Genomic DNA, 18,411 nt, shown 5'->3' with positions numbered 1-18,411 from the left:
TTCATTTTTGTAAATTAATACTGGAAATTGACCCGAATCATCTCTCTGTCACAGTAGGAACTCTGCTCTACTATCTATTGCCCTAAAGTACAGTGATTACCAAGATGTGACCTACTTTAGTACTTTCAGTGATTTATAATATCCTTTTGTATTGTCAGTAAATTAGACTCCATGGACAATGTAAGAATTTCTTTTGGGAAGAGTTTAGATAACAGTCAAAGGGGATGGTTTATATTAGAATGTTTCTTATTTGGGGACTTGAAGTCAGCATCATTTCAGGTGTGAAATGTTTCCGTGCTATATCTTTGCTCTTTGACAGTAGCTACAGCAGGTGGCTTACTATTAAAATCAGTATGATAAACCTCTTAGAAAATGACATCTCTTTTGTTACATATTTGTTCCCACTTTGTCTCACTCTGTGCTGGCTAGCCTTTTAAATACCTTTGCATACCAAGAATGGTATTTAAAAAGCATCCTAAATTACAGATCTTCAAACTTCTTACTTTTAAAACTATAACCAAAGCTAGTTGAATGTTTGGCTTTATCCACCAAGGGCATCATATGAAGCCCAGTAAATGAATGTGTGTACTTATGTAAAACTAGCTCCTTGTCTAACATCCAAATATATATGTAACGGGATACTAAAATAATAGTGAATTATTAAAGTTCTTATATTTGGCATTTATAGGCTTTTAATTTTTTTTCTAACAAATTTAGAAATAGTTCATCTGTAACAATTAACCAGGATATTGACTCTTCATTCAGAATGTTTTATAGCTCAAATTTTTCTAAGTAAAAAAATATATATTTTTAGAAGAAGGATCTTTTCCTGAGATTTTTATCTTCAAATTATGGAAAGTTTCAGAGTGCATAAAATATGAAAGTTATAGAATTTTAGTTAGTGGGAACCTCAGAGATAAGAGTCCAAGTTTTCTCTTTACTTTTTAAATTAATTAACTAAAAGTGGATCCCAAACATGAATTTTAAGGAAGACGTTGTCATACTGACATAGCTGTTCTGCAGTGATGAAAATGGGCTTATGAATAATGGCATACAGTATGTTCTATCTAAATTCGTTCATTTCCAAGGGGATGTCTTTTAAAATGCTCCATGTTTTAAAAAGTTCAACTCATCAACGTCATCATGTCACTTCTATTACAAAGATTTGTCTGTTGCTGATCTACAGCTAATTTTCCAGAAATGACACTTCTCATAGTTTATTGTGTTCTTATCATCATGGCACAAACCAACATCAAATGTATTTCTTCAGTGATGCTTAAGATGAAGTAGCCTTGCGCATTCTGTTTCTGCACATGGAGGTTTCGGTTTCTTAAGAGAAATAAGAACTTTTAGGTAAAGGTGTCTTTAGGTTTCAATCAGCCATAAACTTTTACATTTTTGTTTTTTAAATATTTGTGTGGTTAAGAAATAGAATAACACCATGAAGGAAATCTATTTCCTACTTTTAAATAATATTGTCTTCCAATGACTTGAATTAAACCTCAAAACTTTGTCAATCTTTAATTGCTTGTGTTTTTACTTTAATTTAAATTAAAATAGGGTTAAGAGAAAGTTTGAGAATCTACTTAGTATCAAGTTGAAGTATTTGAATTATTGGCATTATTTATAAACTTTTTTTTTTTGCTTTTTTGGATTCAGATCTTATTTAGACAAGATTAATGTTTATGCAAGTGAAAGATAAAAAACTTATTATGGAATGACATGAGACTGAATGACATGTATGTTTGCTGTAAAGGATATTGCTGCAAAAACAAATTCGTTTTTTCCCCTACAAAAGTTAGAAGAAAACATGATTCTACCCCATTGTTAAATGGGTTTGATATTTCTCATTATTCTTTACTACTATGGGCTCTTCATGAAAGGGAGATGTTGAAAAGCATTTAGAACCCTGGGAAATGTCTACACCAGGAAATAGGCAGGTGAAAACTGTATTCTCTAGGATCACAAAGCAAAGAGGTTTCAAAAGTATTGTTTCCTTCAAACATTTGAAAATGAATCATGGTTTGGTTGAACTGCTTGAGCTCTCTCTTCTGATTGGTACTGCCTTTAGCTCTGCCTGCCTGCAGTCACGACATGACTGTACAAATAAGGGGGGCAGATTCCGTTGTAGTACAGACAGTGCATGTGGGAATAGACCCAGGAGCTAAAGGAACCCCAAACTGCACTACACCTGCCCTCTAACGTCAGAGAAAAATCCTCCCTTGCCTTAATGGCAGAACCAGGTCCCTTGACTTCCTTTGTGAATAAGGACAGTGCTACATAACTCTCATGTCTTAGTTCATGCTTCCTAAACCTCTACTGTGCGTGTGCGTGTGCGTTTGTGTGAACTAAAACTTCTCCCTGAACTCTCCTTTCAGTGAGAAAAAAATAAATGGCTAGGGTTTGCAGTTTGTCAAAAGCTTTGAAGAGATGGTTTTAGCAGACTTTATTTCTGGAGGTTGGTACCGCCTCTCCACCCCTTTAGGAAGGACCTGGTGGGTTAGCCTAATTTACTTCATTCACACCAATTATTAATGCAAGCGTCTACCTGGGCCTACTTCCTTTCATTTATACAATTTCAAGGATGGCCAGTCAGCGTGATCCAGGCAGGACATAGAACCATTCATGCATGGGAACTCGTGCTTTATTCTCTCCCCAGTGGGCTCCTAGCATGCTGTGGCTACAGCCCATGGAACACCATCTTCTGCCCGTCAGCAGTTATTTAGAATCATTCAGAAAGAACCTGCTGATCCTCATCAATAGAGGTAATTCAGCCGGTGGCTCTAAAAATGCTGTTACATTCCCTGTCTCAACTGAGAACATTCGTATTATAGAAGGGCTGAATGTATTCAGTATACTCTTGGTAACATTACAGTCTCTAATTTAGTCCCAGCATCACTAACTGTATAACGTTATCTGTTAAATTAAGGTAGTTTATTTTTCAATACAATCATTTTTATCACAGTGAGAAGAGAGAATTTTAACTAGTTTTCACAATTTAAGCCTTTGTCAAAAGGTCTTCCAGTTGCTTGGGAAGACAAAGCCCAATAAAATATGGGAATCTGAAAAATGTATGAATTTCTCTGTGTTACCTGTGACTGCGAGTTCCCCCATTGAAGGGTCCATGCCTTATTTTTCCTTGTTCCTCTATCACCACCACAGTGCCTGGCATTTAGTAGGTTGATTGAATAAAAATTCATGTAAAGCTAAATTTTAAAAAATCAAATATTTATTATATGCCTGCCACTGTCCAAGATGCAGTAGAGCATAATAGTTAAAAAAGTATAGGCTCTGGAATCTGACAGACCTGATTTCATATCTCAGTATTTCCACTTACTAGCTGTGTGATCTTGGGCAAGTCACTCACCCTCTCTGTCTCAGTTTCCACAACTGTATAATGGGGCTAATAATGGTACCTACTAATGTCTGCAAAACAAAAGGCACAGTGCCTGGCTTATTGTATCAGCACCGTAAGTGTTAGCTGTTCAAGGAGCATACCATTTAATAAGAGAGGTAAGATACCAATAGCCATAATTTAAGGCAGAATATAATGTCATAAAAGAATTAAGAGAATGATCTGTGGCTATTCAGAAGAAATAAAGTTCCTTTCTGCTGTGGGAAAGCAGGCAGATCTTTGAAAGAGATGAAAACCCTAAAGCCTGGCTGGGATTTTGACAAGTGGAATGGGCGGGAGGGCACGCAGGCTGGGTGGATAGCAGGAGCAAGGTGTTTGAGGGGTCAGGAGCCTGGAGCAATTGGGGGCCATGGGTCTCTCAGAGGCTGAGCTGAGAGCTTTGACTGCCAGGTCTAACTAAGCCTTGATTTGGTCAGAATGAGATGTCATTACCTTTGATGGAGCAGAAGTGAAGTTTTGAAACTGGGTCAGTTCCTGCTGGGACTGCCTGAGTCCTCCAAGTGCCATATTTCTTCCTCTGACATTTCAGCAGCACTTTGTTTACATAGCCACTGTAACCCTTAAAGTTTTGTGACTTGCTTGGTAAAGTTTCTTTGGCCTTGTTACAGAAAATGTAGGAATGGGTGATTCATGGAAATTCTATGGTAGCTCATCATGAACAATGTCTTGAAACAAGAATTATAGGGAAATTCAGTCTTTTAAGCAACATATTTTGCATAATTTCTCTATACTTCCAAAGACTTTTGAGTCCTTATTGAATAAATATAGATAATATTATCTTTATTATTGTTAGAGTATATGTTATTGAAATTGTATTCCTGCAATTAAGCCTAAAGAGATAGGAACATAGCTAAAATAAATTAAAAGTGTGGCTTAAAAAATTGTTAAAACATCACTGGTTAAAAACTATAATAAAAGATTACACCAGACATTCTACTAATTGAACTTATTAAAGATAACCTACTGGGTATATCACAAACATAATATGGAAAGAATAAAAAATTCATCTGACAAAAAAAATGGAAAACACTCTTCCACAGACCTCCTATATCCCCACTTCCCTCCTTAACAGATTAGGTGTCTCATTCCATCATTATACTCGTGCTCTTGTATGTATACACCTGAAACTCCTCGCCCTCTGTCCTGGCCTGGGGAGACCTCAGACCTACTTAAATCCAACTCACCCTCCGCTCTGCACCTGCATCCACAGAGCTGAATACAGATGGAGAAAAACAGCTCTGCTAACTGGTCTCATTTTCAGCTCACAACCACTAATCTCAAGATGCGTGGTGCTGTCCGTGTCTGTAATCCAGTCCCTCTCTAACTTTCTTAGCTATTTCAAACATTTTTCTTGCTCCTGAATCCTCCAGCGTCTCCTTCCCATTTAACTTTGTTGAAAGTATTGTTTGTTATTTCTCTGAGAAAATAGAAACCATCAGAATATAATTCTATACACTCCCACCACCAAATCTGATAATTTACTTAGATCTGTACCTGCCTTTCCTCCTGCCACAAGGGATGAACTGTCCCTGACCATTAATCTCTACCACTCTGCTGACTGAAATGCTCTTGTTAGGGTCACTGATTACCTTCACCATGACAAATTCAGGGATCAGGGTTCCTTTTAAGTTTTACTGGACCATATTCAACACAGCCAAGTGCCCCCTGCTTGTTGAAGCCCTTTTCTTGCCTATCTCCTTGCTGGGTATCACTCTTTCAAGGTGCTCCCCCTACCTCGCTCCTTCTCAGCCTTGTGAGTTCTTTTACTTCTTCATGGTCTCTAAATGTTGTGCTGGAAGGTTCGGTCCTTGAACCTTTTTCCCTCCTTATTTACATTCACTTGTTGCTAGGTGGTCGCATATAATCGCATGGTTTTAAATATTATCTATATGTCAAAGGCTCCCAGATTTATATCTCCAACCTGGACTTCTCCTATGAACTCTAGACTTGTATATCCAAGTATCTACTCAACATCCCCACGTGGCTGTTTCACAGATCTCCCAAACATGTCCAAAACCAAATTCTCCAGAGCTGCTCCTCTTAGTGTTCAGCACAGCAGTAAATGACATCTCCTTCCTTTAGTTGCTCCAGTCAAATCTTGGAGTCACTCCTGACTCCTTTTTTCTCACACCCGGCGTTCAATCTATCTGCAAATCTGGCACCACTTTCTTCACAATATATGCAGGATCTAACCATTTTGTCCTCTGCCACTACTATCCTGGCCCATCCCATCATTTACATTTTACTTGGATTATTACAAAGCCTCTTAACTTCCCTCCATACTTACACTCTTGCCTTCTTACACTCTTTTCCCCACAGTGAACACTATCCTTTTCAAATATAATTCAGATTATGTCACTTCTCTGTACAAAAGCTCCTCTCGAAGGCTTTCTATCTCACCCCAATTAAAAACCAGGTTCTTATCATGACTTACAAAGTTCCACATGACCCGGATCTTCCACCTCTATGACTGCACACCTTGCCGCGTTCCCATCGCTCCCTCCACTCCAGACCCACTGTCAGTGACTGGAAGACTCTCTCTCCTTATAGGGCATTCCTCTTGCTATTCCTTTTCCCTCTTTTCCTCTGTTCCTTCCATGACCACCCTATAAAACGGTACCCTCCTACTCTACTCTCCTTATCCTCATATATTTTTCTTCTTAGCCATTATGGCCACCTGCAGCATTATTTATAAACATTCTCTTACAGTCTGTCTCCCCCCACAAGCAGGTGGGACTTTGTTGGCAGGGACTCTCTTTTATTTATTACATTTACCATATTCCTAGTACTTGAAGAATGGCTGGCACACTGGAGTGGCTTAACAAATATTGATTGAATGAATAAATAAATAATCAACCTTACTTTTCCCACCTCCATCCCACACTCAGAAGACTTCTACTTCAGAGTGTCTTGAGATTTAGAGCTAGGAATACTTCCGTTTTCTGCCCCTGTACATCCAAATGTATTTGCATCTGTCTTCACTTTCTTTCTCCTCTTCTTAGACAAAAGGATACATCCCTTTCTCCTCACCCTGATTTTCTGACACCACTTCTTTTTGTGTTCTCTTGTATATTGATTTTGCTATACAAGCCACTTCTTTCCTCTCAGCTAATAGTTTTGTGTCAGTTTGCAAACATTTTCAAATCCTTTCCACCTACTGTGAAAACAAATAAACAAAAAACTTTTCTCCAGCTCTATATCCCTTTTAGCTATTATCCTGTTTCTGTTCTTCCCTTTATACACAGATACTCAAAAGAACTATCTACTGAGACTGGCAAAGAGTTGGTACACATGCTTTCCACTTTTTGCCTTCTGTAGACATTGCTGATTAATCCCAGTGCCATTTCCCAAACTCTATAACCCAACCTCAGAATCTTCTTTTAACACATTATTCCAGGTGGCCATTCGCAACCAGAGTTGCCACTTGGTATGACACCTGCTTGCCACCTCTGGAGCTTATTCTTGTCTTAATTTTCTCACCTCACTGCTCAAACACTTATAATAAATATTCTGACTTCCTAATGGCTAAATGCAATGGACTCTTTCCAATCCTCATTTTAATTTCTCTTTTTGAAATTCTCTCCAGTATTGGCTTTATGAACTCGTGTTTGTTGTTATTGTTTTTAATTCTTTTCCTCCTCAGTGTCCTTTGGAGACGCTCTTCGTCTCTTTCCCCTAAAATGTTTACCTTTGTCTACCCAGGGATTCTTGACCTGGGATGAATGATTTGCTAGAGAATCCATGGATGGACTTAAGGGGTTTGTTGTGTGTATGCAAAATTAAGTTTTTCTTGTATGGATATTTCTAGCTAGAGCAGCTATAGCTCTTATCCAATTCAAAAGAAGATTAAGGATGACTGCTACCTGTTCCTCTGGGTAATCTTGCCCAAGCTCATGGCTTCAGCCACCAGCATGATACAAGTGAGAGCATGAAAGGGTTCAAGTCAGACAAACCCATGTCCATATTCCAGTTTCCCCTTTTTGAAGCTGTGTGACTGGGAATATTACCCAACCTCTCTGAAACTTGGTTTGTTCAACTATAAAATGATGGAAATGAGCCCTAATTTGTAGAGTTATTGTAACTGAGATGTCATTTGTAAAGCCCCTGGTGTCTTGTGGTAGTCAGTAAGTGATAGCTGTTATGAGGCAGTCCTAAACATCTTGGTCTCTAAAGAACACAAGCTTCTCAGCTTGCAGAGCCTCTCTGCCCAAACTTTGTGGTAGGTTTCCATTTTTAGGGTTCTGTTTCACTGGAGCAATAAGCATTATGCGACTCACACGTTATCAATTGACTCTGCTTTTATTAACGCATTTATTAACGCAAACGTCTAAGACAGCTGCAGAGAGCACTAAATCCATTTTTTTTGCACAAAATTTAGAAAATTGGAATTGGGCACTTATATAAATTTTAATCAGACTGAGAGATGTTTATAAATTGGCTTCCAGTATTTATCTGGTGCAATCAAAATAACACACTTTCAAAGATGTTAATAAATATGGCAGAAACCAAATTATTCTTTATATACAATTTAAGAAAAATTGGTTGGGCAGTAAAAATGGTTTTTGCATTCTTTAAAAGATGTGTGTTTTCAAAACAGTGGAAGCTGAGCAGGTGTCTCTACTCATGTGTATTCCATGTATTTATTGTATCCCATTAAGCATATGTTTGTAAACTTATTTATTTACACCTTCCTGATTCCATGCCACTTGGTGAAAAGGCTTGGAGATGTAGTATGTTTTAGAAGTTTGATACACATTTACATCCAAAAGCGTAAGTCCTTTAAATCAGGGTCCCCCGGATCGGTACCAGTCCATGGCCTGTTAGGAACCAGGCCACACAGCAGGAGGTGAGCGGCAGGTGAGCGAGCGAAGCTTCATCTGTATTTACAGCGGCTCCCCATTGCTCGCATTACTGCCTGAGCTCCGCCTCCTGTCAGATCAGTGGTGGTATTAGATTCTCTTAGGAGTGCGAACCCTACTAATTAACTGTGCATGCGAGGGATCTAGGTTGCACGCTCCTTATGAGAATCTAATGCCTGATGATCTGAGGTGGAGCTGAGGCGGTGACGCTAGCACTGGGGAGCGGCTGCAAATACAGATTATCATTAGCAGAGAGGTTTGCCTGCACAGAGACCATAATAAATCAACTGCCTGCAGACTCATATCAAAACCCTTTCAGTAACTGGCAAGTGAAAACAAGCTCAGGGCTCCCACTGATTCTGCATTATGGTGAGTTGTATAATTACTTCATTATATATTACAATGTAATAATAATAGAAATAAAGTGCACAGTAAATGTAATGCACTTGAGTCATCCCAAAACCATCCCCCATCCCGGTCTGTGGAAAAATTGTCTTCCACGAAACCAGTCCCTGGTGCCAAAAAGGTTGGGGACCACTGCTTTAAATGGCTTTATAAGATAATACAGCTAAATCCCAAAACCCAAATATTTTGACCTGCAAAATTGCAAAGATTCCCAGCAAACTCAACTGAGCAGGGATCCCCAGTGTACGTGGAACCATGACCTCCTATAGGTGGTGCTGGACTCTAAAACTCTCCTGCCCCTGTCTCTACCCCAACCCTACTCCTAGAAATGATGTGGGGCATACACAGAAGGTGAATTAAAAAACCTTACTTATTGAATTCTAAAGAATAGTTTTAAGAATTTTTCAGATTCTTCCAAGTAACTAAAAACACCCTGAATTGGGAGAAAGTTGGAAAATGGAATTCAAAATCACTGACCTAGATCTTTGAGTGAATGAATCTAGTATGGAAAAAATTTGACTTAAGGTTCTGTTTAAAAGTTTTCTGCAGTGAATTAGGTATCGTGCTAATAAATATTTTTATAATCAAGACATGGGGCTAGTAAAATTTTGTGAAGTCTAGAAAACTCTAAAGATAGAAATAATTACTCATAATTCCACCACCCAGAGATAACCACTATTTTCATGTATTTTTTCTCTCTTCCTCCCTCTCTCCCTTTCTGTCTCCTTTCTCCCTTCCTTCCTTCCTTCCTTCTCTCTCTTTCTTTCTTCTTTCTTTCTCTTTCTCTCTTCATATAGATAGATTTACAAATATATGTCTGAATAAATACATATGCATACACATGTAAAATTATGTCCTAGAAAATATATATAATCTGTATTTTATATACTACAATATAAATAAATAAAATATATGAAGTTTATAATTGGAATAACACTGCATTATCCGTGTTGTATCATAAGGAAATAATCATAATAGTCAAATATTTATATAGAAATATGTAAACACTGTTTATAATACCAAAAATCAACCTCAGTGGAATATTAGGCATCCAGTACAATTTAATATTGTAAATTAATGCATAGATGGAGTCTTTATCTTTCTTATGCTCTGTATGTGAAATTTTTAATGACAAAAAATGCACATGATAAAATTCTTTACTTTTCTTATGTTCCCATTATGAACATTTAATCATAAGAAAGCTAAAAATAGTATGGTGTTAGAAAATATAATAATGTTTTAAAATTATTGTGGGAAGGACTTAATCTGCTTAAATATGAGTAAATCTTTAAATAAGTCATGTTATTTATGTACAAAAGGCAAATATCATGGAAGAAATCTTCCAAGTTTTGAATGAATTTTTGTTTTCTTTACATTGAACCCAACAAAACCATCTCCATGTTTGCTCTCGCTCTCTTTCTCTTTCAAATTAAAATAAAATGACATCCACCAGGCTTGAGACTATAGCTATTTATTTTCCTCTTGAGTAGAATATGACTTTTCCTTCCCAGAATTAAAACCACCAAGGGTTAAGTATTTCTCAAAAGAAAACCTTAAATTGAAATAGTCTAAGTCATATTATGTGACTGTGGCTAAGGTAAGAATTATTAATATCTATCCTGTAGGGTAACACAACAGGCAATATAAATTATGAATAATGTTTGTCTCAGTCAAGCACGTAGGAGTCTTTGGAAGCATGAGCAGCTTATAGACGTTGAAAGATTATGCAGTCTTTGCAAAGCCATTTTTTAATTAACACACATAATCTGTAATGCTTTATTTCTTCAATTGCTTTCCTCTGTAGTTTAGCATTTGCATATTAATTTGTTTTTAAAATTAATAGACACTTTTTATCTAAATTTGAATTAGTTGAATGAATTGTTGGTGTTGGTTTTATAGCCTACTTTAAATTGCCATGCTATAATTGTGGAGCATTTTATAATTTACAAAGTAATTTGATATAATATTCTCACGTTAGTTAGATGTGGAGGTTTAATCAAACTAGGGAATGATTTTTCTTCAAGATTGCACTCTCATGCTTTTTGTTCTGAGGCACATATGTAGGTATCTAAATCCTCCTCTGATGCCTCTGCAGGCTTCTGCCTTAGTTCCATCTCTATTATCTGAAGAAGATTCCACTGAGGGAGGAGACTTCCTCTTTGACATAGATGTGTTTATTCTGCAGTGAGCAGAAGCCAAGAGATTAAGAAGCTACATTTTGAAAATACAACCCTGTAATGTAAGGATAGTCAACTTCCTAATGGTTCTCTAAAAATTTTGTAAATCATTTTTGGATCAGTCAAAATATTCTCATCTTTCAGCAATTCAGTGATTGTTTCTGAAGCACCTTATAACTTGGGCACTGGGGTATTGGGAATTAAATGTGAAGGGAAGATGAGCAAGATTCCTGCTTCCTGGCTGCAAGTGTAGAGTACATCTGTTCTATTTACTGGCACAGACTTTAGGTCAAACTGCGACTCTTGAAAGGTTAAGTGATCCCATTGAGATGGTTCCATGATAGGATTCCTGTTGGTCCTCAGAAGCTCTGCCACCAGAATAATCCTGTTGCCACTCAAAGTTCCTGTGATGTCATTCTAAAGCTTTACCTGGGTGCTTACTTCAGGTGCTATTTTCTTCTGAAAAGAAAAATAAGCTTGACATCTGAATATGTGAATTTGAGAATTTTCAAGAGATAATAAAGTTATGGTAATCATTGTCAAATGATCTTTTTAGACAGGAAGGGTTCCAAAATGCAAAATCATAGAAATTATTATTTTGAAGTATTTTTTCTTTCAATTCAAGACAATGAAATAAATCTGAATCTGAGGGTACTAAAAGTGGTAGTAAAGGTTGAGTTTCTTAATGGGGAGTTTCTAAGTTATTGAAGTGATTTCTTTCTAATTACCTTGAAGCAGAGGTAGCACCTTTTAGAGTTGTGTGAACAATACTAATCAAGTTTTTGTAAGTGAAGGTAATTTTATTTAAAATGTATCACAGTAAAGATATATGTGGGTCTGTTATCCGACTCAGTATTTCAAAGTAAGATGGTATTTTAAAAGTACAAATTTTGTGTGCCTATCTGTGCATGTGCTAATGGAAAAACAGCATTCCTCCCATTTGAAAATGAATGACACAGAATTACTAGCCATGAAAAAGTATCATGTACTGAAACTAATTGCCTCAGTCAGAAATCTAAATGACTTTGTCGATTTAGAGAAGAGTGTTAGTACTTTCTGGCAACCATAGTTGTGATAACAGCCTAACAAAGAATGGTTAATATTGCTCTTTAATTGCCTAAAGTAACAGTACCTACTCCAGTGATATGTCATGTCATTTATCATGTTCCATTGTGGTTTACTTGCCTCGCGAAACTTTCAACTTGCTTTGAACACTTTTCTGTCAAGCATCAGCTACTGGCTGATTGTTTTCCACCGTACTGTTCTGATTACCACGTTTTAAAGTCAGTTCCTCCTTCTGCTTCTTTTTCTTCACACTGGTGCCTTAGCTGCCTTGGGGACATTGCACTGGGCTTACCGTAAATCAGCCACTCGGAACACTCAGCTTTCTCCTTCTTTACATGTATGTTCCAAACTTCAGTATTTCTGTGATTTAACTATTTCCCTTGGCATGGCTCTTGATTATACTAGATTCAGGTTTTTATATTTAGAAACATTTTGGTGATTTGCTTGGGGAAAAAGGTCCTTTTCAGGAATTCCATTTTTACAAATTAAGTTGTATTTTGCGAACCTTAATCATAATTTTCAACTACTCATTTAGAGTGTATTTTAGAAAACCGAAAGAAATTAACTTTCAGTTTTGATTATTAATAATGTTCACTACCTATAAATTAGAATAGACTTGAAAAAGATCCACTAGTGAATGAAAATACGTGTATTGCTCAATGAACTACGCAGAGGCAATTTAAAGAAATTCTGAGATACTTCTTTGGGCGATCTGTGTGTGAAGAAGTCTTCCTCGCACAGTGCCCTCAGTCACCAGGGAGTTTCTGAGATGCTCTTCTTGGGCTCTTGTCTACTCTCCCTCTATGCTCTGCTCTCCTGCGGGGGAAACTAACACTTCTACACCCACTGACACCACTCCTCCATCACTTCGCTCGTTTGGCCAGATGGCTCTACTACCATGACTACAAGACTCCAGCTGCTAGACTGTTTTCTTACAGGTATTCTGGGTGTCTCCTAGTGAATAGTTTGTTATATCACATGCAGTGAGAAGACTTGGTGTAGGCAGCCCTGGAATCTTGTGTATGATTTGTAAGTCTTACATTGTGTAATCCACGTTTTAGGGAGCGTTGCCAGATTTGCCATGTCGTATGCATCGTTTTTCTGGAAAGCCTCTCTACCAACCCACTTCCATCTCTCTTTTTCACGTTCCCCACCCCACACATACACACATACCTGTACACACACCAAACACACCTGAAATTCATATCACATGTTAAGGTAATCTGAGTTCCCTGGTGCTACATACTTTCCAATGCCTATGTAAAAGTCAACTTTTTAATCTCACTGTCATTTACTATTTGTTCTCACTATCATTAACATAAAATTCATAATACAATGTATATTTGTATATAATAACATACAAATTTATACACACATTGTGCTAAAATCATTTGTTCAACGTAATGGCAGAAATGCCACTTTTTAGAGGCAGACAGGAAAAGCCTATAATTTGTAAAACAACCATAGGAATAAAAAAACTCAGCAATGATGCTAAAATATATTCCTTTGAAGAAATTCTTTCTGATTTTAGAGAATCCTATGTTTTAGTTTTTACCAAAAAAAACAAAAAACAAAAAAAACCATATAAGACAGGTAATGTATTCTGAGGTTCTTAAAAAGATGCATGTTCACATTTCTGAGTCTGCATTAGTTTAAAAGTTCGGAAAGATCAGAAGCTTATAGTATCCAGAGAGAGAGTGAGAATGCAAGTGCGAGTGAGCACATACTGTAATTTCATCCATTACATGGATCTGGGAAGGTCCACATTTACATGGAGGTGAACAGCCCTGCACTTGTAGGGTCTCCATGTTTAGAGCTGAGGTTAGGGCTGTCTGTTGCCCTCAAGAAGCTTTGCTGACCTGGTTTCTGTACAGGTGTCAGTTGAGAGGCTGGGTACCTGCTGGTCCTAGGTCTGCATCTGGAAGCAGAGGTTCACACTGTTGCAGCCCGGGAGTGGCTGGGAAGTTCAGTGTCCACTCATGCGAAGAGTGCCCTGGGACCACTGTTGATCTGAACAAGTCTGCATATAGCTGTGAGTTTAAACTTCCAGAGTGAAAGGCAAAATGGCCTGGTGCAAAATGTATGAACTTTGGAATCAGTTTTGGGTTTAAATTCTGGCTTTTCCAACTATAGGCTGGTGCAAAATGTATGAACTTTGGAATCAGTTTTGGGTTTAAATTCTGGCTTTTCCAACTATAGGCTGTGTGATTTTTAACTTATTTCTATGAGCTTCAGTTTCTTCATTTATAAAATGCAAGGCAGTTTTAAGGAATAAATGGAGTAACATACCCAGAGTTGCCTGGCACTCAGTAAGGAATGAATGAATGGTATTTGCTTTCTCCCTCTCCATCACTAAAAGAGTCAGGGGTGGGGTGAGTAACATCCACAGTAACTTGGTGTAGCTCCCCTTCCTGGTTTGATTAGATAAAATCTAGCCAACCACATTTTCAGACAAAGCTCTTGGAAATCATCTGTTTTATCCCCAGTCAGTTAGAAGGCAAGTACCTAGAGAAATTCCAAGCCTGGAGAGGGACTGAGAGAGAAAGAGAGTCTTCTCTGGGAGTTGGATTAGGTCCATGCTTTTTTGTGTAACACCCAGTGGCATACAGCTGATAGAATGAGATTATACATTATTTATTTTTTAAGATTCCCTAACTCGGTGTGAACTTTTTCTTTCATCTCATCTTACACAAAACCCAGTTGGAGATTTTAAGAAGGTGATATGTAATCAATACTTTTATTCACAGGTGATTTTCCTTTAGTGAGAAGAATTTGCAGTTATGCTGCTTGGAAATTTTTATCAGCTTAAGCAACAAAAAAGTAACATTCAAAGTAAATCCGATTGACCAGAGGTTACATAATCTATTGATTGTATGAGGAGTTATGATGCACTTTAATTGAGCCAAAGACCTCTCATATCGGTTTAAAAATGCCCTTAGGCTAGATTATGCAGAGTAAAAGATAGATGTTTATTTTTTAAAATTGACGTAAAATATTATTGAAACAATGAGAAATTTAAAGTGTCAGTGAATTCTAAAACTAAAATATCTGCCTCTTTTTTCTTCACTTTGTGCCATCTCTGAATATGCAGCTCATAAAAATAGTATGTGCTAGAAGACCTTCCCTTTATGTAACCCACTCATTATTATAATGTGAGATGTATTTCACCTTTTGCCTTCTTTTTCTCCATTTTAATTCTAGAGCATACTAAAACTCGAGTCATTTTGGAATTACCTAAAATGACCATAATATCAAGATTTTAGATAAATAGCATAGAGTGAAAATATTAAGATATAACATAACTTTTTTAAAAACACAAGTGAGATTTGTCAGTAGTTAGGTATTATTATCTTCAGAAATATTTTGAAAATATATTCAGAACTAGTTTAAATTTTGGTACTGAAACTATTCACTTAAGAAACAATTTTGTAATTCTTTTTCTTTTTTTCTTCTTTTCAATTTCAGGGTCAGCCTGGTCCTGAGGTGAGTGAACTCTTTTTCTTCTAACAAATCAATTTCAATTAGGATTTTCCCAGCGTGGAGGTTTTTCTGCAATTCTTTTCAAAGGATATAAAAAAGTTATGAACCAGTAATCATGACACCACACAGCAGACCAAATATTTCCCAGGAGTAAAGCTTCAGGGCCTCTTAAGGGTTGTATGAGCCACATCAGCTGTTGGACCAGATGGCAAGTTTAACAATGTACTATCATATAAAGCAAAACTCTTAACTGATCTGAGACAGTGCCACAGGACTTTCATGTAAGATAAAATGATTTAGTAGTAGATGTCGGGTATGAACTTGTTCGTGTGAAGTACTGATTAATCATTACTATTAATGTTGTTGTAAATACACACAGACTGATTATTTAGATTGTGATCCTACCAGCTGCTTTTGATTCATTATAGACAGATATTGAATTCGTTCTACATTTCAATATAAACTAACTGCTGAAGATATGGTTTATAATTAAATGTGAATGCAGTCAACAGACAGTCTTTTGGCCCTAAATCATAATGAAGAAAATGAGGAAATATTAGGGAGGGGAGGATTGTGTAAAAAGATGAAAGTACAAAAGAAAGGAGTTGTCAGAAATGAAGAGTCAGTAAAAAACAACAAACTCACTTATTGTAGTCAGTAGGAATCTAGAGAGAAGGAAATGCCATGATTAATGTTTTACCTTTAACACTATAATACCTGTAAATAACATAGTTATTTATTGAGTTCCCTTTACGTCTCTTTCCCCTCGATATACTGAATGTTATTTCTGTCCTAGATTGTTTCGTAAATAAATGATTTTCATGATATCTTGGTTAATCAGTATCATAAATTGTCTATCGTGCACTAATTCTCATACTAGACCATGATAGTATTATTTATAGTTTTTATGAGCTCTGAATTTAAGGATGTCCAACGAAATAAACAAAAATGCCTTCAGGAGAACAGTCCTTTTCACACTACTCATGAGAAATATCTTGAAAAGTAATTAATTTATATTCACATCAGAGAATACTCTATTTATAATTTTCACTCTTATATTCTAAGTTATCTCAAGCTAATTATTGGAGGGAAAAAAATCCACAAAAGAAAGTTGTAGTTTATTCCCTAAATTTGAAACTGCTACATTATGAGATGAAGACAAAGTAAAAGGTGCTTTGCATGCTTTATTTTATTTAATGCTACAATAGCCCTGAAAGTATTATTATCCTATATCTAGATCTAAGAGATATGTATTTTTAATCCCTTCTTATTCTGTATATATACATATCTATATATATCTGTGTGTGTGAACCTATACGAATATATATATGTATAATATATACTCATATATAAAACATATGAGGAACCTAGGAGAGACAGTGTAGAGCTTGCCTCAGAATCTCCCCACTGAGGGTAGGGAAATTGATGCACCCGCCCTTCATTGGTAAGAGTCGTGCCTGGGTGGTAACTCCCTGGCACTTCTGGCCTGCCCCAGAAGGTACAGCACACTGCAGCTACTCAAGGAATGCAGGAAGCAGTAGGAACATACGGGACCTTTATTCTAGCACCGTCTTGGAGGGAGGCAGTGGTGTGTGTTGGCACCTACATCTGCTACAACATCCAAGTGCAAGTGTCCTATAGGAAAAACAGAGTGGAAAACTCAGATATGGATATAAAGACTTGGAAAACTGGACAAAAAACAGCATTAAAAGCATATTAATTAATGAGACTTTAAAGAGGATAACTGTGAAAGGAAGAACATGGTCATAATAAATCTTGACTACACAGCCACAGTGAGTGAGCAGAAGAAAGATGATAAACCAGCACAGGAAGCCAAGGATGGTCAGAACCAGGAACACCTATGGATGGTTCACTGTAGCTAAGATTTGAAGGTATATCATCACACTTCAGAATACCTTCACAGCAAGTCTTATATTTACTATGGCTCTTCAGAAAAGTAGTCTACCTAACTGCCTATACTTGAAAATTTTAGAAATTTTGAAGGAGGATAGGACTGGCATTTTCAAAAGGTGATCTGCTCTGGTTTTCCTTCATTTTGGCTACAATTTTGCTTTTAGTGGACACTCAAGTCACATGATCATTTCTTCCAAAATGCCTTCCTCATGTCACAGCAAAAGGAAAGCAATGGATTCAGGAAGGATAGGTATGAGGGGAAATGAGAAGACAAGAGATACCCTCGCATTGTCTTTCTATGCCATGAAAAATAGGCAAAGAGTTTTGCTATGTCCCCAAGGAAAAGTCTGACCTACCTCTTATCCCTACATCATTATAGTATTTTTCAAAAGAAACTTCCAATTTTAGATTTTAAATGAGAGAATTCTTAATGAAGTTTTCATTTAGTACTAGATGATTGTTAACTTTGTTCTGCTTGTTATTCGTATGCAAATGTTTATGTCAATGAGTGTTTTCTTGCATAGATTGAACATCACCACCTCGTCTTATTCACGTTGTTATATGATGCAAAACTCTTCCTTGGCCAGTGAAACTCAATTCTGCTGCTTCGATATCACACATTATTTAGTAAGGACTTCCAGATTAATAGGGTTTTATTTTGCAGACCAGTGGGAAAAAGGGAAAATGTCTTATAATCAAGGAGTTCTGATCATCTTCCTAAAATTGAAGACAGCTTGGCTGGACTTAGCTTAAATTGCTAAAAAATTGCAAAGACTAGAAAGCTAAATAGCAGTTACACTGTTACAGTGACAGTATGAAATTGAATACGAAAATAGGCCCTAAGGAAGAGAGGTGAATCTATGCGTTTACCTAAATGGGTGAGAAAATGGTTCTTGACAAGGGAAATGAGATGGTGAAAGGATATTAGAAAGAAAAAAAGGCAGTTCTAGCAGCTGTGGTTAAGATGGGAAAAGAGACAGGGGAATGAATGGAGAGAATATTGCTGTGAATCCACTGAATCAGAGGAAATCAAATTCTTGGAGAGGAAAAGGGATGGGTTAGAGTAAATAATGTCACAGAGACTTGAAAAAATGAT

At 36.9% G+C, this 18,411-nt stretch overlaps 1 protein-coding gene across 2 annotated transcripts in view; it reads left to right on the top strand.

Annotated features, from left to right (window-relative positions):
* The window catches only part of COL25A1 (collagen type XXV alpha 1 chain), a gene marked incomplete at its 5' end in the record, with an annotated part of 476,870 nt that overhangs the window by 271,420 nt on the left and 187,039 nt on the right, over positions 1 to 18,411 (top strand). For both annotated transcript variants that reach the window (XM_082463101.1, XM_082463100.1), the window contains one exon: positions 15,387 to 15,404. In XM_082463101.1, the coding sequence (XP_082319227.1) occupies positions 15,387 to 15,404 (18 nt within the window). The remainder of the gene's footprint in view (positions 1 to 15,386; positions 15,405 to 18,411) is intronic.

Source organism: Balaenoptera physalus, assembly GCF_965194825.1.
Source record: "Balaenoptera physalus genome assembly, chromosome: 5".
NCBI classification, from domain to species: domain Eukaryota; kingdom Metazoa; phylum Chordata; class Mammalia; order Artiodactyla; family Balaenopteridae; genus Balaenoptera; species Balaenoptera physalus.
Note: the sequence above shows the minus strand (reverse complement) of the source record. Positions and strands in the feature narration are given on the sequence as shown.